Source organism: Pipistrellus kuhlii, unplaced genomic scaffold (assembly GCF_014108245.1).
Source record: "Pipistrellus kuhlii isolate mPipKuh1 unplaced genomic scaffold, mPipKuh1.p scaffold_m20_p_21, whole genome shotgun sequence".
NCBI lineage: Eukaryota > Metazoa > Chordata > Mammalia > Chiroptera > Vespertilionidae > Pipistrellus > Pipistrellus kuhlii.
Genome location: NW_023425520.1, coordinates 1,229,253 through 1,248,706, shown reverse-complemented (window position 1 = coordinate 1,248,706; position 19,454 = coordinate 1,229,253). Strand labels below are relative to the sequence as shown.

Sequence of the window (19,454 nt, the reverse complement as noted above, 5' to 3'; positions counted from 1 at the left end):
CATGATTCACGTTTCCTCTTCTGTCAAAAATCTGTTCGTATTGTTGCCCATTTTTCTTTCAGTTTTAAGCCTTTTTTAAAAGTGTTATGGTAAAATACAGCCTCTTTTTTATTTCTCTTTATAGCATTTAAGGTTATAAATACTTCCTAAGTCCCACTTTTGTCTCCCCCTAAGTTTTGTCTTGTGTTTTCATTATCATGCAATTATGGGTATTTCAAAGTTTCCATTATGATTTCTTTTTTAACCTTTTTAAATACATACGTACGTACGTACATACATATATATATATATATATATATATATATATATATATATATATATATATATAAAATTAATTTTTTACAGAAAGGAAGGGAGAGGTATAGAGAATCAGAAACATCAATGAGAGAGAAACATTGATCACCTGCCTCCTGCACACCTCCTACTGGGGATGTGCCCTTGACCAGAATTGAACCTGGGACCCTTCAGTCCGAAGACTGATGCTCTATCCACTGAGCCAAACCAGTTTCAGCTTTTTTTAACCTTTTTAAAATACTTCAAACATGGCACTTTAAGAAGATTCTTATTTCCAGCTTAGTTGCTTAGTTACAGAAGATGATCTACTTGAAATAAGTTTTTTTTTTAAAATATATTTTTTATTGATTTTGTACAGATAGAGAGCCAGAAACATCGATGAGAGAGAGTCATTGATCAGCTGCCCCCTGCACACCCCCCACTGGGGATATGCCCGCAGCCAAGGCACATGCCCTTGACCGGAATCGAACCCGGGTCTCAGTCCCTAAGCCGACGCTCTATCCATTGAGCCAAACCGGTCTCGGCGAAATAAGTTCTTTAATATTTGTTAAGTCTTGCCTAGAGCCTAGAAAGTGATCAGTTTTTGTGATTGTTCCACGTGTTCTGGAACAACATATATTCACTGCTTCTATATATTCAGTAAATTCAAGTATCCATCTTTCCTAACTTTTTATTAGTCACTAATGGGTTAATCCCCCCACTGTGCTAGAAGTCTCAGTGTCTCTAGGTTCTGTCAATGTTTTTTAAATATCAAGATGGTTTGAGAAGGTGTTTACAGGTTTGGAATTGCTACATTTTCCTGGTGAAGCAGATTTTTGTGTTTGTCTTTTTTTAAATTCTTACCCAAGGATATGTTTATTAATTTTGGAGAGAGATGAAGGAAGAGGGAGAGAGAGAAACACTGATAGGTTGCCTCCTGTACACCCTGCTCAGGGCTGAATCATCCGTTTTGTCATGATGTTTTGATCCTTTCTGATCCTAGTAACACTTCTACGTCCGTCTAGTTTGCCTGGTTTTGATACAGTCTTTATAGTGTTCTTTTGTAGTATGTGTTATGTCTTTTTAACATCTCTGTTTTCTCAACCTTCCAGTGACCTCATGTTGAGGTATGTCTCTAAAAAACATAGCTGGGGCGAAACCGGTCTGGCTCAGTGGTAGAGCGTCGGTCCGCGGATTGAAAGGTCCCAGGTTCGATTCCGGCCAAGGGCATGTATCGATACCTTGGTTGCGGGCATATCCCTGGTAGGGGGTGTGCAAGAGGCAACTGGTCGATGTTTCTCTCTCATTGACGTTTCTAGCTCTCTCTCTCCCTTCTTCTCTGTACAAAATCAATAAAATATATATTTTAAAAAACATAGCTGGATATTTTCAATCAAGTGTGTCAGTATGTTGTTTAACTTTGAAGTTTAATCTGTCTTTTATTGTGATTGGCCGTATTTAGCCTTGTTTCTGCCATCTTACTTTATACTTTATAGTGTTCCTTTCCTGTTGTTACTTTGATAGTGGCTGCCAGCCTAATTGGTCTTCCTTTATAGGTGATCTATTTTAACTCCTAGGCTGCTTTGCAATCTCTGTTTTTGGTATTCTGCAATTTCACCAGTATATCTAGGTATGTTTTTCTTTGTATTTATCTGGTTTGATGTCTTTTGTGTGTGGCATCCATTCGGCAAACTTCTCAACCATTCTTTTGCAGTATCTCCTGTTCTCCTTCATTCTCTCTCTTGGTCTCTCCTTTTGGGGCCCTGACTTGACTTATGCTGGACTTCCTATTCTGTCCTCTTTGTCTCCATCTCCTTTCATATCCCCCACCTTCTGATTTCTTCAGATCCAGTTCATGAATTCCTCCTTGGCTGTTTCTAATGTAGTAATGTCTAATATCCTGTCATTTCAGTAATGGTATTTCTCCTTTGGAAAAGGTTGCTTTCTCTGTAAATTTACCTGGTCCTCTGATGTCACCTGTTCTGTCATTCCAGCTTTTATTTCCCTCAGTCATTTCATACAAAGCTGATAATACCAATTTCTGAAGTCTAAACTGTCTTTTTTTTCCTGCTGGATCTCCTTTATGGTGATTTGTTTCCTTGCGTGTTTGGTGATTTGGGTTGAGCAGTGATATTTCCTTGCTTTTACTCTGTGGGAACTCTGGGGGTCTGCACTACTGAGGGTTCTTCCCAGGGCTCCGGTTTTCTCCTGTGGGAGCCCTTCACACCCCTCAATTCCTGGTGCAATCCTGTAAGCCCCGATTCAGTGCTCCCTTGTATGTCCCAGCCCAATCAAAGGTCTGCCTGATACAACCTCCTGTTCTTTATGTTTTAGAGAAACATTGATGTGAGAAAGAAACATCAACTGGTTGCCTCCTCCTATACGAACCTCAATTGGGGATCAAACCCACAACCTAGATATGTGCCCCGACTGGGAATTGAACCCACAACCTTCTGGTGTACTGGACGATGCTCCAACCAACTGAGCCATCTGGCCTGGGCCATTCTCCTGTTCTTTGAAAAGCTCCACTCGTCACTACAGCATTAAGTGATTCTCCTGCCTGGCGTGGGGCCTGGATGCCACCGGTGTGTTCCTGCCCAAGGAGCAAAGGACATGTAGGAGGGGGCAGAGCAGGCTCTGAGTTCGCAGGGATTCTCTACTCTGCCTCTCTGTCTTCCCAGGCCTGGCCAGCATGATCCAGACCTTGGAGCCACTTCTGAAGACGCAGGGCTGGGACTGGATGTGAGTCCTGGGAAGGGAGAGGGGGCAGGGGCAGCGCTCGGGCTGTGGGGTTCCCTGACCCGTCTCTTCTTCCCAGGGTTCCTCTGGTCAAGCTGGCCATCCGTGTGGGGCTTTCGGTCCTAGGCTCCCTGCTGGGCGCCTTCCTCACCTTCCCGGGCCTGCGGTTGGCCCAGACCCACCGAGACGCACTGACCATGTCAGAAGACCGGCCCCTGCTGCAGTGAAGTGGGGAATGGGTGGGTGAGCGGTTAGGGAGCCCAGGGGAGAGGAGGGGGTGGTAGGTGCCTAGGCCTCACCCTGCTGCATCTTCGCCTCCAGGTTTCTCCTGCACACCAGCTTCCTGTCCCCGCTGTTCATCCTGTGGCTCTGGACCAAGCCTATTGCCCGGAACTTCCTGCACCAAGAGCCCTCCGGGGGCACATCCTTCTTCCTGTGTGTATGGGGTGGGGTCAGGGGGGGGCAGCTGGGGGACCCCTCTGTGTGCTCCAGTCTGAGGCTCAGGGAGGAGCCATGGAGAGCCATGAGTCCTGGGGAAGATCCTGGCGCAGAAGGAGGCCTCACCAGCCTCCTCACCTCTGTGCAGACTGTCGGACTCAGCCTTTGACTCGCTGCGCCTCTGGGTGCTGGTGGCACTGTGCCTCCTGCGGCTGGCAGTCACCCGGCCCCACCTGCAAGCCTACCTCTGCCTGGCCAAGGCCCGTGTGGAGCAGCTGAGGCGGGAGGCTGGCCGCATCGAGGCCTGCGAGATCCAGCGGCGGGTACGGGTGCTTGTCTGGGAGGGAGCCTGGGGCGCAGGGCAGGCCTCCCGTGCCTTGCCAGTGTGGGGTGAGCTGGAGCTCAGAAGGTCACCTGTCGCTGCTGCCTGCTCACCAGGTGGTGCGGGTCTACTGTTACCTGACGGTCGTGAGCCTGCAGTACCTGACGCCACTCATCCTCACCCTCAACTGCACGCTTCTGCTCAAGACGCTGGGTGAGAGGAAGCTGCCCTGTGGGGTGAGGGTGGCCTGGGGGCCCTAAGGCATCCTGGCCTCAGCCCCGCCCTCCGCTCCTCATTCTCCTCTCCCTACGTCCCCCTATTTCACCGCTCCTTCCTACACCCATCCCTCTCTCTACTCTCTCCTCACAGGCGGCTACTCTTGGGGCCTGGGCCAGGCCCTCCCCCCATCCCCAGGCCTGGCAGCAGCCCGACACGCTCCCGCGGGCCCCCCGGAGGACGAGGCCCAGCAGGCGGCAGCCCGGATCGCCGGGGCCCTGGGCGGCCTGCTCACACCCCTCTTCCTCCGCGGTGCCCTGGCCTTCCTCATCTGGTGGACGGCGGCCTGCCAGCTGCTCTCCAGCCTCTTCGGCCTCTACTTCCATCAGCACCTGGCAGGCTCCTAGCCGCCCGGAGAGACTCCTGAACCCCCGGCCGCCCTCGGTGTGTGCGCCTCCGTATCCCCAGGTGCAAGAGGGCCTGGAAGGCCTGTGCTCAACCCTTCACTGCAGTGCCTGCATGGCCCCTTTGGGCCCTGAGCTTCTGCCTCGAAACGCTCCCGCAGCTGCTGGCAGCGTCCCGCAGCCCTTGTTGCTGGACTGCATGTCGCATCAGGTTTGACCGCAGAGCGATACCAGAGGGGTGGCTTTTAAAAAAGGGGAAAAAAGGGATCTGGAGGGAGAGAGAGGTGAGTGAGGAGGGTGGGCCCCTGGTTCTGGGCTGGACCACAGTGGCTGCTGCCTCAACACAGGTCCATGGGGACTGCTTTCCTGTAAGGGTCACACACGGGCAAATGGGTATGTTGCTGAGGCCATAGGCCCAGGGCAAGGAGGATGGGGGGCCCCCTCTGACTCTGGAATTTTTCTGTCACTGTGGCGACAGTGGGAACCCACTATGTATGCATGTATGTAGGACAACATACATGTGGCTGAAAAGCCAAGATTCAACTGAGTACATTTTAATGGTCTTAATAGACTTTATTGAATGACTCACGAATCAGTCAGCATCTTATGCTTCTATTATGTGGATACACATGGAAAGTATATTAAAAACGAGGGTTAGCCCGGCCGGTGTTGCTCAGTAGTTGGACACTGACTTATGAACCAGGAGGTCACAGTTCAATTCCCCTACAGGGCACATGCTTGATGTCCATTGTGGGGTGTGCAGGAGGCAACCTATCAATGGTTCTTTCTCATCATTGGTGTTTCTATCTCTCTCTCCCTCTCCCTTCCTCTCTGGAATCAATAAAAAATTATTTTTTAAAATTTTAGAAAAAACACACAGCTGGCTTGAGGCAAACTAAATGCAACATCCAATTTTGATCCTTCTCAAATCTCCAGTTAAAATACAAGGCCGCAGTATGTTCCATTACATAGTAATTAAGGTGTAATTAAGGGAGGAGCCACAAATGACTGCCAAACTCATGGATGCCAAACCCTAAACCCAGGAAACAGCTTGATTTACTCATAGAAACGTCCAGAGGCACTGACCACAGCAGGTCTCAATAGGCCAGGCTGAGGGTGGGGGTGAGACGGAGGCTGCTGGCCGGGGAGCTGTTTGGAAAGTTCTCAGGCGCTTATTTTCTTGCCATGACACCATGCTGGGAGGAAGCCAGGCATGGTAGGGAATGTGGTGGCAAATGGGATTAGGTACTGTACATATGAATGCTAAATGGAGAGAGCCACGACCCCTCTCATGCCTGCAGATTCTAGAACTTACCTGGCATGAGACTGAAGAGCCCTGGGGATCCAGCTGGTCCAAGAAGAAAGACCCAATAACACCAGCACCACAGAGTGCCCACCAGCCTCCAGCTTAGGTGTGAGTCCATGTGTTCCCCACACGCCTGTGGGCTTCCTACCCGCTTGTCTCAGCCCTTACTCTTCGTTGTGAGTAGACAGCGGGATTGTCCAGGGATCTGAGGAAGGTCCAGTGTGGGAAACAGACCCAAACAGAAAAAAAGACAACTTCAGGAAACTGTTTCTACAGGGAGAAGGGAAGTTATAAAACAGAAACAGTCCATGCCCTGGCTGGTGTGGTTTGTTTGGTTGAGTTTCCTCCCATTCACCAAAAGATTTTTGGTTCAATTCCTGCTCCTGGCACATGCCCGGGTTGTGAGCTGGACCCCCAGGAGTGGGCATGCATACAAGAGGCAGCCAGTCAGTTTCTCTATCACATGATATTTCTGTCTTTCCCTCCTCATTCCTCTAAAAAATAAATCAATAAATCAATAAAATCAATAAAAGAAACAACAATCCAGAATGTTCTCAGAGAAAAGAGATTCATGAAACGAGAACAGTGCTGCTAAAAAGGGACATCTGACAAACCTTTATTGTTCTCTTTGGAGCTCTTGGAGATTAAAAGCAAAGGGAAGATAAAGTTGTAGAAATCCTACAGAAGGAACAACAACAAAAAAAGGTATACAAAACAAGAACTAACAAAGAGGAAATTAGAATATTGTTTTTAGAAGAATCTTCAAAATAGTTCTGGCAGAAGAGATCCAAGCCAACAGAGGAAGAACATTCCATGGAGCAAGGCAAGGTTCCAGGTGCCTGAGGCCCCGACCTGGGAGTCTTCAGATGCCTCAAGCTAATGGAACATCCTCTCCCAGCGCTGCAGGACCCTCACTGCCCCCTGGCACCTCAGGAGTCACTATCTGAGCACACGTCTCCCTGTGGTGGTGCCTTAGGGTGCCTGGCCTCTTGCTTGCCCAACCATGGCTGTGCATGCTCTCTGCTTTGGAGCTCAACACCATGTGGTCGAGGGACACATAGGAAGGCGGAAACACCGTAAACAACAGCAAGGCAGTGGCTGACAAACAGCAGGCACAATGGGTGCAGCACTTGTGGGACAGCCACGGCCGAAAAAACCAGTGACAGTTATAGCCTTCGCTGTCGTGCGTCAAACCAGACATTTACAGTCTGTGCACATTTCACACACACACACACAGAAGGTAAGAATGAGAAGCAATAAGGTGAGAGAAAAATAGGGAAGATGGAAGATGGTGGTAAAGATCCTGTGTTTTCAGGAGAATTTTAGTTTTTGTGGACTCATCAGTGGCCATTACCACATATTGGTGCCATTCCAGGAGGGGATCATCCTGCCCCAGAGTGACACCAGTCAGTGAAGGAGACATTTTTGGATGTCACAGATGGAGGGAGGGGAGAGGCTAATAGCATCTGGTGGGGGGGAGGCCAGGGATGTTGCTCAGCACCCCACAGTGCCCAGCATGATCCCCAACAAAGAAAACCTGGCTCCAGACATCGGTAGTGCTGAGAAACCCTACATCACAAGACATTGACTATAATTTCCAAACCATCTGAAGAAGAGGAGAATTAAAAAGAGAAAAGAAGCTCCCCAAAACAAATCAAGAGAAGTCAGCCAAGGAAAAAAGTGCAAAGAAAAGGTGCTGCAAACTGAAACAGCACCTGAGGTGCCCACGGATCTGAAACAGCCTCACTGTCAAGTCCAGCCTTCACCTGCCCTCGCTGTCCCCTCCCCACAAGGCACGATCTGGCCACCACTGGCTCCCCCATGGCTCTCCTCACCCCCACAGGCTCCCGGCTCCCCGCTCCCTTCCTCTCCATCCTTCCTTGTGGGCTCTAGATGTTTGTCAGTGAGTCCCATTTTTAGTTCTGTGGTCCTCGGTGTCTCCGGCAGCTCAGCCAGCACTCCAGTGCTCTTGATCTTCCCCTACTACCCCTCAGGCACAGCTGCTCCATTTTCCTGCTACATTTCTCTTTCTCTTACCCCGCCTACTCAGAAACCTGTCTGCGACGTCTTCAAAACCACCCTGACCCAAACACCCCACACCCCTGCCACCACTCTGCTCAGCGCCAGCTGCTTGTTCCCTTGCACACAGCTCTGCCCAGGAGCCAGAAGGGGTTTGGGGCAGACTCCATTCCCTAATGAGGGGCTGCCTCAGTTAGGGAGCAGGAGGGCTTTGAGGGCACCCAGCTCCTGAGAGAGAAAAAACCAGACTTCTTACCAAGCAGACTGCGAGGACAGAGCTGGGGAAAGCGATACGGGCCATGACTTAGAGAAGGCCCGCTCTGCCAGTGGCGTGGTCCATTCTGGCTGTTACAACAAAATGCCGTAGCCTGAGCGGCTGGCAAGCAGAGGACATCGATTTCTTACTGTTTTGGAGGCTGGAAGTCCAAGATCAGGGCTCTGGCCTGGCCAGGAGAGCACCACTTCTAGGTTAGACAACAGATGCCACTGCTCATACAGTGGAGGATGGGAGGAGAGCCAGTTCTTTGGTGTGACTCTTCGGAGGGCACCAATTCGCCGAAACCGGTTTGGCTCAGTGGATAGAGCGTCAGCCTGTGGACTGGAAGGTCCCAGGTTCGATTCCATGTACCTTGGTTGCGGGTACATCCCCAGTAGGGTGTGTGCAAGAGGCAGCTGGTCGATGATTCTCTCTCATCGATGTTTCTAACTCTATCCCTCTCTCTACCTCTCTGTAAAAAAAAAAAAAAAAAAAAAAAAAAAAAAAATATATATATATATATATATATATATATATATATATATATTAAAAAAAAAAAAAAAAGGCACCAATCCTTCATGACTTCATCTGCCCCTAAGCACCTCCCCAAGTCCCACCTCCTAACACCACTGGGTTTCAACAGGGATTTAGGGAGCCAGGGGAGACATCAGTCCGTGACAGCCTTGAAAATAAAATAGCCAGGATCTGGGTTCCCCACAATGCCATACACACACACACACCACACATACAACAAGGCAGAAGAATCAACCACAGCAAAGATAAGATCTTAAGAAAACACTAGGAATTATCAGAAGATACAAATCAGGGACTGAGTCTGAGTCTGTCTCCCAGGTTGAAGACAGGTGCTCGGGCTGGGCCTTGGGGTGCTCTTGCTTCCGCCCCTCACCAGAGTTTTCTGGAACCTCAGCTTACAGGTCCTGCATCCATCCCCTTGCTCAGTTGCCTGGCTCCCCGCCTAAGCTCCCCCTCCACCTTCCCTCACCTGCTTAACCACCCTACATGGCTTCCCAGTGCCAGCCTTGGGGCTGCTGCCTGACACCCACCTTGCAGGGAGTTCCCAGGCCTTGGGGGGCTTTTCCCAGTTCCTCAGGTGGGGTCTTTCCCTCCCTCAGCTCCCCTCCAGGATTCCCACCTGGCTCTCCTGGGCCCCACAGCGTATCTTTAAGTGTATTTCACATCAAGAGCCAGAACAGCATCACCCATCATGTTGCCCACCCCAGCAGAACACACCAGGGTTCACCCAAGTCTGGGAACCTTGACTCACTCTCACTGGAGGTGTTTGAAGCCCACTGCACACTGGGGCTTGGCAGAGTTGCGTGAAGAAGCTGCAGCCACTTCTCTCCAGTGTCTGTGTCACACCCACTGCTGCCTTGCTGGGGCATAAAAACACAAAACACAAGATTCCTGCTCAGGTCACTTGAGAACATCTCACCTTTCTACCAGGCCGGTGTTTTGGTCTACTGTGCATAGAATGATGAAGAGGAGGGTAATAAACAACCAACAGTCATGAAGAGATGCTTGGCCTTGCAAGGATCACAGGAAGATGTGACTAAAACACAAGGAGGTACCATGAGGCACCCACATGTGGGGAGTCGGAGGCCCCACATGTGGCTGAACTCGCACAATGCTTGTGGGTAACGAAGTTCACACAACTGCACTGAAGGGCACTTGTACCTGGAAGCAGCAACTCCACAGCTGGCTGGTCCCTCAGGGACACATCCAGGGAGATTCTCACCTGTGGGTGCAGGAGCCAAGGTGGCAGTTACAGCATTATTTCTCACGGCAAAAAGCTGGCCCAGGAATGAATAAATAGATGAGGTTAAGTAGTAAGTAAATACCATGTTGCTCACCACCTACACACAAGGCTCCTACTTCCTGCTCTGGTTGGTATGCCCTGGATGCCATGACCACTGAGACAGACCTCCGGTGCCCTCACCTCCTGCAGCTGAAGATGGCGACATTAAACCCAAGACTTCATCCAGCTGTGGACCGGAGCCCCCAGCACATGACAGGGAGCAAGAGAGAGAAACGTCGGGGTTTCTCAGGGGCCCCCTTGCTGAGCAGGACACGGCCCATCCTGGCTGATGTCTGGAAGGACATCCCTGTCACACAAACCAGTAAGTGGGATGCCCCTACAGAGGAGCTGGGAGACCCACCTACGTGGTAAACCCTTTCATGCAGTTTGCACTTTCCAGAAAATCACAGTATGAATAAAAAATTACATTTAAAAAAGTTTCATTCATGGCTTTATTTAAAAATTTATCAAACTAACCTCAACCCTATTTTTGGTTTGTGGTGGGTGGGGATCAGAGTCCAAGAAAAGAGACACGAGCAGGAGGAAAAGTCAATTTAATTTTTATTAAATATACTCTCTTGGCACAAATCTTTAAAATATATAAACATTATATATTAACAAAGTCTCTTCATGGCATCAAAATAACTCCAGACCAGGACCGGCAGCCAGTGGGGAGGGTGACCGCGGAGGGTGCCAGCCCGGCTGAGAGTGGGGTTGGGGGAGTGGGGGTTCTCGGGGCTGGGAGCGACCTTGGGGAGGCACACGGCCGGCGGTAGGACCTGGAGGACCCTCCTGCTCCTGCCCAGCCTGCAGCTCAGAGGAGGGTCCCGCCTGGTCTCACTCACCCATGGTGGACCCCAGTGCTCTCTGGCCTGGGGCCCTAGAGCCCCCATCTGTCTCCTGTGAGGGATCCCGCCTCTCCTGAGTGCTGGGCAAGGCTGGGAGAGGAGGTGAAACACCCACAGGACAGCGATCACAGGCTGCCTGGGTCCCTGGGGACAGAGCCTGGGAATGATCCGGGGGCCGGCCATGGACACATGCAAGGGCGGGCACACCACAGGTCCAAGGCAAGAACCGACGTGGGACAGAGCAAAGGTAAGAAATGGGCCATGACTGGGGATGAGTGTGGAGCAGGCACACAGATCATTTCACACATGATGGGGCTGGTGAGGGTGTACTGTGACTAGACCCAAGGTCAGCCAGATTTTAAAACCAAAAGAGCCGAACACCTTCCAATGTCAGTAGGTAATGGGTGTTTCTGAGTCCTTGTGATACCCGGGGGGCGGGAACTTCTCTCTTGAGACCAGCTCCCTGGGGGTGCCCCATGGTAACTAAACTCTTCTGAACTGCCCACCCCAAGCCACACACTGTCTCAGGCTCCCAACTGGGTAAGATCAAGGCTACCACCCCCCTCCATGCACTCCATTCATGGAAATGAGACAGCTCTGGAGGCTTTATCCGGGCCAAGCGCCCACTCAGGTGGGGAGTCCAGGATGTGCCAGATGCTATAGGTCCCCCAGAAGCCTCTGCACCTGTTGGTAGAAGGTCAGGGCAGGAGGCTCGGCCTCCATGGGTGCAGCTGTAGGGTGGGCATCAGGGGGTAAAACTGGCTCCAGGGCCCCACCCTGGCATGAAGTCAGGATCAGGATCACTTGGAGAAGGCTGTTCGCCAGCGGAAGACTCTGGGGGCTGCGGAGTCATGCCACCTGGTAAGGAAAGGGGAGAAGGGGGGAAGGGCAGGCAAGAGGCTGCATCTGTAGCCGCAGCTGAGCAGGAGACTGGTCCCATGTGAACAGGTGAGGCCAGGCCTCTCCCCACTCTGGGCTACTCCACCCTGAGCACTGAGCACAGCTGGGGCCACTAAGGGGCGGGCGGAGTCTGGCTCTGAGCCTAGTAGGGACAGGGTCACTAGTACCAGGAGCGTGTCCATGGGCACAGAGCACCAGGAGGTGGCGCTGGTCACTCCCGTGTCAGGGTGTTTTGCGGGGAGGGGCACTTCGGGAAGCAGGGCCAGCTCCAGGGAGGAGGGAAGAGGAGAGGCTGTGGGCTCCTGGCCCCAACACTGCACTTCAAGGGCCTCTGGCGTTCCTCGCGGGCCCATGGGCACCGAGCCCAGGCCCCCTGGCCTGCCCGCTTGTTCCACCAGACATTCCCACGTGGCTCTGGGCAGAGCCAGTGCCCCCTCAGTGCCCAGGGTCAGCGGCCCTCCGCGTGCTGGGGCGTGGCTCCCGGTCCTGAGGGCGGCCACGCGCCGGCCCCTAGCTCTGCAGGCGCCGCAGCAGGATCTGCATGAGGTCGAAGGTGGTGAAGCTGATGCCCACGGCGATGGGGCCCTTGAGCCAGTTCATGCTCAGGCCCTTGTAGAGGCCGCGCACCACGCCCTCCTCCCGCACTATGGTGCTCAGCGTGCAGGCGATGGAGGTGCGCGGGTGGCCCGTGATGCCAGCCGTCTGCATGCGCCTGCGCACCACGTCCAGCGGGTACGAGGCGGACTGCCCGATGATGCCCGCGCAGGCCCCGAAGATCATGCGCTCGAAGGGATGGGGCTGCCGGTGGCCGCTGTACTCTGCGGGGAGGGCCAGGGGGGGCTGTGAGGGCGCCCCCGGAGCGCCCACTGCGCCCACAGACACCCGCACAGCGTCATCCCTGTGTTTCAGGACCTGAAGGAGGGTCCCCGGCACCTTCCCACCCGGGGCCACTTCCTCACCTCCTGGTCTCTTTATTAAATTGAGAAATAAAAGTTGTTGTTTAAGACAGAAAAGCACGTGATTCCACAGACCCAGAATGAGCTCCCAGGAATCACCTTTGTCTTCCCTCCAGTAAAGACATCAGTGTTTCCCCGCCTCTTCCCCCATCCCCTCCCCAGCCGTCCTGCACAGGGGCCTGAGAGCAGGGGCCTGAGAGCAAGCAGAACTGTGAACACCCAGCACTGCCTCCTGGGTCCAAAGGGACCGTGGATGTGCAACCCATCAGCAGGGGCTCTCCAGACGTGCGTAGGAAATTTATAACTGGGAATTAAAAACGGGAGACACCACTGCTCACTCACCTCCTTAGGGAAACATCAAGTAAACTGACAATACCACTTGGGGTGCATGTGGGGCCAGGGCCCAGGCAAGGGCAGCATCAAACTGAAAACCGGGTCTTGCACCTCCCCCCACACCCTCAAGGAGGCACTCCTGGAAGTCCACGACCACAGAAAGTCTGCCAACAGCCTGAATGCCCCTCCCCTTACTTAGATGACTCAACACCAGCTGAGCCAGAGCTGCACTACCCAGAGGTGTGGAAGGTGACTCAACTCTTTACCTTTTATAACCAGGAAACCGGATGAGGGATTGTTCCTGCCACATATTAAGTGCACAAGTATTCGCAACCATGGAGAGGAAGCCGCCGGCACTTGATGGGTGGGGGTGGGGGTTGTTATAATGTTCCCTGTGCTTTTCAAGTCTCTCAAAGCTGAACACACCTCCTCCATGGGCTTTGTGCAGGTGCCTGTGCTGCACAAGGGGCCACCAACACTCCGGGCCTCCCTGACCTTTACTAGGCTGCTCTAACCTTGGGCATTAAAGGTCCTACGTCTGGGTTCCTCACATGACTCCTGACGTCATGTGTCTTCTCTTGATTCGGACGCTGGGCCCCCAGCCTGCCCGCCCCTGGGGGCCCGAGTGCCTGGCGCCCAGGTCTGTGTGACCGTGGGTGCTGCCCACCCCCTCCTCACCTCTGTGCAGGCTCTTGAGAGTCTCGTAGGTGAAGAAGCTCAGCCCGGCGTAGGGGATGACGCCCAGCACGGTGGGCGTGAAGCCGTGGTAGAGAGTCCTCAGGCCCTCCTCCCGGGAGATGCGGATGAAGACGTGAAAGATGTTGCTGTACCTGCCGGGACAGAGGGACCGGAGGGCGGGCTGTGGACTCAGCCCCGGCCTCGTGTTCCCGAGGTTTTAATGCGTCTGTGGCCAATTAAAAACGAAGGCTCAGCTTTTACAGAAGCAGAACTGACCCCCGGGCTTAGAGGATGTCTTGGAAGCTGCAGATCGGCCCGCCCTGTGGTACCAGGCAGGGCCCATGTGGTGGGTGGCACCTTGAGCTTCCTCTGTGGGCTGGACACAGAGGCCCAGACCCAAACCCAAGGATAGGACAAACAGAGTCAACGTGGGGGCCCTACTGGACACAGCTCCTGGCACTGGTGAAGGCCACCACGGTAGGACTCACATTTCCTTGGGGGTCACGGCCATGCGGGCTCGGACCAGGTCCAGGGGGTAGGTAAGTGAAGCAGCTGTGATTCCGGCGAGGGCCCCTGCCAGGAGGCGAGGCCAGGGGGGCAGGGCTCTGAAAGGGGGGAGGGGGAGGAGAGATGGTGAGACCCCAAGGCCCACAGCTCTGTGTGGAGCAACCAAGGACGGGGGGCTGGCTTTCTGGAAGCTGAGATGGTGGAGCCTCTAGGTGGACGATTCAATGGGTGAACGGTAGGGACCTGGGTTCTCACATGGTGAGCATGTGAGAGGAGGACAGAAGAGCAGGGGGCTGGAGGGTGGAGGGGGTGGGGGCCTCACTCTCCACGGAAGCCGTAGTAGCGGCCCAGGATTCGCTTGTACTCCTCATGCGCGCTGAACTGGATGGCGGCGTAGGGCACCACTCGCACCATGGTGGCCGAGTTCCCGCGCCAGAGGCTGAAGAAGCCCTCGTGGAGGTAGGTGTAGTAGAGCAGCCGGAAGGCCTCCTAGAGGGGGGACAAGGTCAGCGCCTCCGCCTGTCCTCTCCTTTCCCTGCTCCGGGAACTCCTTGCTTTGCTTTGTCCAGCCCTGTGCCTGGGGCCCCACTACCCACTACCTTCTCTGCCCACACAGCCCTCCACCCTGGGATCTGCAAAATGAGAGGGAACGCCAGGTTTGCAAAGCAGGCTCAGAACCCCACACAGGGCGTTTTGTTGATGGTTGTCTGGTAGGCTAGCTTTTAAAAATGTTTTTCTTTTCTTTATTAAGTAACACCTGCTCTATGTTTAAAAATAAATGTGAAAATACGAGTTTAAAACATCAAGTCACCTGACCCCCAGCCCTAGGACAGGCACTCTCCTGTGAGTTCCCAGTGGGCTGCATCCAGGCAGGGCCCAGAGCGCCAGGACAAGTGATCCCACCCCCCGCAGGGGGGCTCCTGGGAACCAGCCTGGGGGGGGACCAAAGGGGAAAAGCATCTCCCTCCCCCCCTCCCCCAAGGCCTCCACAGCCTCCTGCCTGTCCAGCAGGGCAGCTTGTGACAGTCTGAGCCAGGAGTTGGTGACCTAGTGGCTCACCTTCGCAGAAAATCGTTTTGAAGATACTGGGAGGAAAAACAACACAAACAGACTGTTAGATGCGAAGGAGAGGACCCCCCCCCCCAAGTCTGCGACCCCCTGCTGCATGTCTAAGCTGGGGAATGACAGCAGTCCCCGAGCATGCTCCCTCCCCCACAAAGGGCTGAGCGGGGAGAGTCTCCTCCCAGGAACCTCCTCACCCCTGGACCCGGCCACTCAGCATGCCAGCCTGTCCCCAGGAAGCGGGGGTGAACTGCCCCGGGGTCTGGGGAGGACGTGCCTCTGGAGGGTTGACAGCATCCCCACCCAACCAAACCCTTCCGAGGAAGGTGTCACAGTCCTTATTCTTGTGAGGATCAGCTCAGGGGATCCAACTCCCCAGGACAGGCTCACCGGGGAGGCCTCTGTCTTGTAGTCTCCGGCTCCTCACTTTCTGAGCCTCTACCTTGTTTCTAACACACCCTGCACTCTCGTCTGCGTGGGGGTGAGCACACGCTCTGCCTTCAGAGTCACAGCGGGCCCTGCGGGCGCTGCCCCTCAGGTTTGCCAGGGAAAAACGCAGCTGACGTGGAGGAAGGAACACAGGGAGCTCCCTCCTGCCTGCTCTTTCCACAGCCTCTGGGGGGGAGTTGATGTTATCGTCCTTGTTGTCTAGATAAGAAAACTGAGGCACAGAGGGGCTAGGGTAGCTCAAGGAATTGGGGGGGGGGGCTTCTCTTTTAAAACAGCTGAAAGACGGGGGTCCCAGGCTGTGGCCACGCCCCTGCCTGTGCCGAGAAGCCACTGGCCACCGTACAGGGTGGAAAGGCTTCGTCTTCGGGGGACCCTGAGCCTGTTTCACCCTCAGGAGGGAGAGAGAGATGGTGTCTTGAACTGTGTCCCCCAAAAAGACACGGCCCTGTCCTCACCCCCAGGACCTTGTGGAAATGAGGCCTCTGCAGATGTCATTAAATTAAACCAGGGCTGTATGCGAGTGGGGTCGGTCGGCCCTAACCGAATGCTCGGTGTCCTCATGAGATGGAGGACACAGGCAAGAAGGGAGGCAAAGATTGGAGTGATGCGGCCACAAGCCAAGGATGCTTGGCGCCCCCAGAGCTGGGAAAGGCTCTTCTCCTGGAGCCTCCAGAAGGGACCAACCCTGCCAGCACCTCGGTTCAGACTTCTGCCTTGGAAATGCGAGGGAATAAACTCCGGTTCTAAGCTGCCTGGTGTGTGGTACTGTGTGCTGGCCGCCCCAGGACTCCACTTCACAGTGCAGTCTGGGAAGCTGTGAAGAGGGTGACTGCCTGGCAGCATCTCTATCACAGAGGGACAGACAGACAGACAGCTTTTACCTTGGAAAATGATTTTGGTTCGGTCCAAGGGAGCTACTGCCGTTTTGGCAAGAGCGCCAGCCAGGGCCCCAGAAAAGAGGGAGCTGAGAACTTGCCTGTGATCGGTCTGCAAGAAACACATGAACACACGTCTGTGGTCAGAGAGGGAGGGAGAGGTCTGCACCCCGGGGGGAGACACCAAGATCCCCTTTCCTCACCCTCCGTCACCCCGCTGCCCTGGACCGGGGCGGAGAGATGCACAGCAGCGTGAGTGTCCTGGCCCGCGCGGGCCCTGGACAAGCAGGAGACGGTGAAAAACCTCCCAGCTGCCAGGGCCCACCCATGAGAGGTGACGCCCTGTCTGGGCCACAATGGGACTGACTCCAAACATAAGCCCCCCCTGGCCCAGCTTATAAGCCTTGGTTCTGTCCGCGCACGTGTGCCGGACTCCCTGCATTGTAGTGTTTCAGGCAAAGTCATGAGGGCCCTTGTGGTGGGGGGGGGCAGGCAGGGGGTGCTGGGCAAGAGGACCCTGCCTGTGCCAGTGTGTCCCCTTTCTACAAAGATGTAGAAAGGGGACACAGGGACTGGTGTCTGTGGCCCTTCAGCCAAGGCCAGGGAGGTGGGGACGGTGGCCGGCCTGATTTCGAGCTCCAGTGGCAGCCTCAGGGCCAGCACTTCCCCCGTCTTCTGGAGGCTCTCCAAGTCCTCCTGGTACAGCCTCTCTCCCGCCTTCCTTCCCTTCCATGTCCATCCGAGTCCTGGGCAGTCTCACTGGGTTGGAGTCCATTCCTCCACCTGACTCTCACAAGGAACTGCGGTGAGCACTCTGCAATGTTCTGGACTGGAGGTGCCCGCAGCTCTCCTTCGTCAGCAATGAGCAAGAATGGCAAGGATCAGGTCGTCCAATGATCCCAGGAATCCATGAAGTCCCACGCAGACAAGGTGCCCTGAGGGGTCTGGAGACATGTGGTGCAGAGTGGGGGTATATATGAGCCTCACCAGCCCCTCAGAGCCACCCCCCACCCCCTGTATCTTCGGAGAGAGCAAGACATGAACTAAATCTTTAGACAAGGTGCGCAGTCGCCAATCCAGTTGGGGGCCACAAAGAGGCTGGCTTTTGCCCAGACAGACATGGAGAAGCACAGAGTGGACAGGCCGTTTTCACGATGACCAGAGAAGAGGTGGATCCTGCAGTAATCAAGATGGAGCGGCAGAGGCTGTGACCGGAGAGGGTGCAACAGGAGAGACTGTGAGGGTATTTGGGGGTAAAACTGGCAGCCTAGGTCTGAGTGGACCTGGTGGAGCTCAGGGCAACCCCTCACCAAGTCTGCTCAGCTCAGCGGTGGCCCAGGGGTGGGGGTGGAGGGCCTGGCCCGGGGTCTGTCCACACTTCTGGCCTGATTCTGGACTCTGTCCTGACTGCAGTGACCAGAGGATGGCCTCTCTCGTCTCTCCTTCTTCATCTCTGACACGCCGAGTGGTATCTCCTGGTCCAGGGACCACTCCCAGATCCTCTTCTGTGTCCCAGCTGCTCCCAGCGGCTGTGTGCCCTGCAACCTGGCCCCAGCCTGGATGGCCCAGCTCCTTTCCCTTCACGCCCTGGCACCCCCTCCACCTGCCCAGAGAAGTGTTTCCTCCTGTTTCTGAGGCAGAACTTCACCAGAGGGTTCCATCTGCTCCTTGATTCACACAGGCCTGTCACTGGGACCCCTGGCTTTTCTGGGTCACACAGCAAGGTTCTGGTCGTCCGGTCCTGCTGGCTTTGAGAGATATGAATGCCAGGTGCTAGAAGGTTCAGTGGTACTCCTAGCAGCTGCTCCCTGCCTCAGTTTCCTCTCTGTGAACCAATGAGCAATTGCTCACCCCGCTGTGAGCCAAGGGAACACCCCACATCAGCTTAGGTGCCTGTTGGCACTGAAGGCGAAGCCAATGGGTCCTTGGGGCCTCCTTTTGCAGGTCACTTCCTGTGCAATCTGTGGTTCTTACAATCCCAAGGCCAGCTCTGTGCGTCTGGAACACATGTCCTTAAGCCCTGCGCTCCAGGGGGCTCCTGACGCTCTGTAAGTCCACTTCCTGGCTTAGCAGATGCTGCCCAGGGGCTCTTACTGACCACAGCAGCTTATTTTTTGAAGAGCTCAGCACAGGCATCAGCAAGTGGTCAATGTGTCCTTGTCCGTTGTATGGAGGGATCCTGCAGTCCGACCGAGAACGAGGGCCATCACAGATCCAAACAGCCGTGGGCACTGCGAGAAGACTCTGGGCTTCTTAACCAAAGAAACAGATTTACAAGGTGAGCTTCCACATCGGGCTGGCCAAGTGGACCAGGCTGATGTCAGATGTGTGGCCGGCACAGAAGAAGATGGGCACTGGGTATCCAGGCATGAGATGGGAACAGACAGGCCTTTTGCTGGGATCCAACCAGCAAGTAGAGGGGCAGAGTCTACCTCGTGCTCTGCTGGGAAGTTCACTAAACTGGGAGGGACATGTATGCCTGCTGTAGGCTCACCCTCGATGCTCCACATGGTACAGGGACAGTGGCCCAGCACACTGGCCCACAAGCCAGTCCTCCCACCTGCCTGGCGCTCTGCAGGGCCTTCTGGAATTTGGGGATGGTTTGGAGGGTTGGGAGGATCACCACCTCTGCCTTTGAGCTTGTAAACTTTGAGACCTGCCCTGAGAGCTAGGAAAGGCCGGGCGAGGGCCCTTCCTCACAAATGAGCCTGAGTTTGCCGATTCTTTTGTTTGCAAATCTGAGAGAGTAAATGGGCTCCAGGACAACTTCGAACATTCCAGCCAAAACTGGGTAAGGTTTTGGCTCTTGCCAAGTGGTTGGGGGCTGGATTCACATCACAAATGGGGCAGCCAGCATCTCCCCCACCCACGGTCTCACACGGATGCAGCCCCACACCAGTGTAGGGGATAATCTGTGATGGGTGCATGAGAACGCATGAGGGCAACTTGCCTTTGAAGGGACGGATGAGGGCAGGACGGTGTCGGCATCCTCACGCAATCGCACCGCGCCTTCCTTCACACCATTACCCATTCCAGGCTGCTGGGGACAGCGGAGC

At 54.4% G+C, this 19,454-nt stretch overlaps 2 protein-coding genes and 1 pseudogene across 4 annotated transcripts in view; 1 reads left to right on the top strand and 2 right to left on the bottom strand.

The window, feature by feature from the left end:
• Positions 1 to 3,955, bottom strand: part of LOC118725999 — a 17,590-nt pseudogene extending 13,635 nt beyond the window's left edge.
• The window catches only part of TMEM161A (transmembrane protein 161A), a 13,981-nt gene extending 8,926 nt beyond the window's left edge, over positions 1 to 5,055 (top strand). For both annotated transcript variants that reach the window (XM_045585861.1, XM_036450321.1), the window contains 6 exons: positions 2,955 to 3,015; positions 3,092 to 3,235; positions 3,334 to 3,447; positions 3,599 to 3,773; positions 3,889 to 3,985; positions 4,142 to 5,055. In XM_045585861.1, coding sequence (XP_045441817.1) covers positions 2,955 to 3,015; positions 3,092 to 3,235; positions 3,334 to 3,447; positions 3,599 to 3,773; positions 3,889 to 3,985; positions 4,142 to 4,395 — 845 coding nt within the window. In that variant the 3' untranslated portion in view covers positions 4,396 to 5,055. The remainder of the gene's footprint in view (positions 1 to 2,954; positions 3,016 to 3,091; positions 3,236 to 3,333; positions 3,448 to 3,598; positions 3,774 to 3,888; positions 3,986 to 4,141) is intronic.
• Positions 1 to 19,454, bottom strand: part of SLC25A42 (solute carrier family 25 member 42) — a 20,492-nt gene extending 1,038 nt beyond the window's left edge. The window contains exons 1-7 of one of the 2 annotated variants that reach the window (XR_006742423.1): positions 19,349 to 19,454; positions 16,405 to 16,510; positions 15,071 to 15,096; positions 14,334 to 14,500; positions 13,993 to 14,109; positions 13,505 to 13,656; positions 10,944 to 12,355 (exon numbers count right to left, since the gene is read on the bottom strand). Coding sequence is in view for 1 of the 2 variants with exons in the window: in XM_045585864.1 (XP_045441820.1) it covers positions 12,048 to 12,355; positions 13,505 to 13,656; positions 13,993 to 14,109; positions 14,334 to 14,500; positions 15,071 to 15,096; positions 16,405 to 16,510; positions 19,349 to 19,429 (957 nt within the window). In the remaining variant the exon portion in view is untranslated. Of the gene's footprint in view, positions 1 to 10,333; positions 12,356 to 13,504; positions 13,657 to 13,992; positions 14,110 to 14,333; positions 14,501 to 15,070; positions 15,097 to 16,404; positions 16,511 to 19,348 lie in introns of those variants that run through there. The other variant, XM_045585864.1, reaches the window with a different exon arrangement.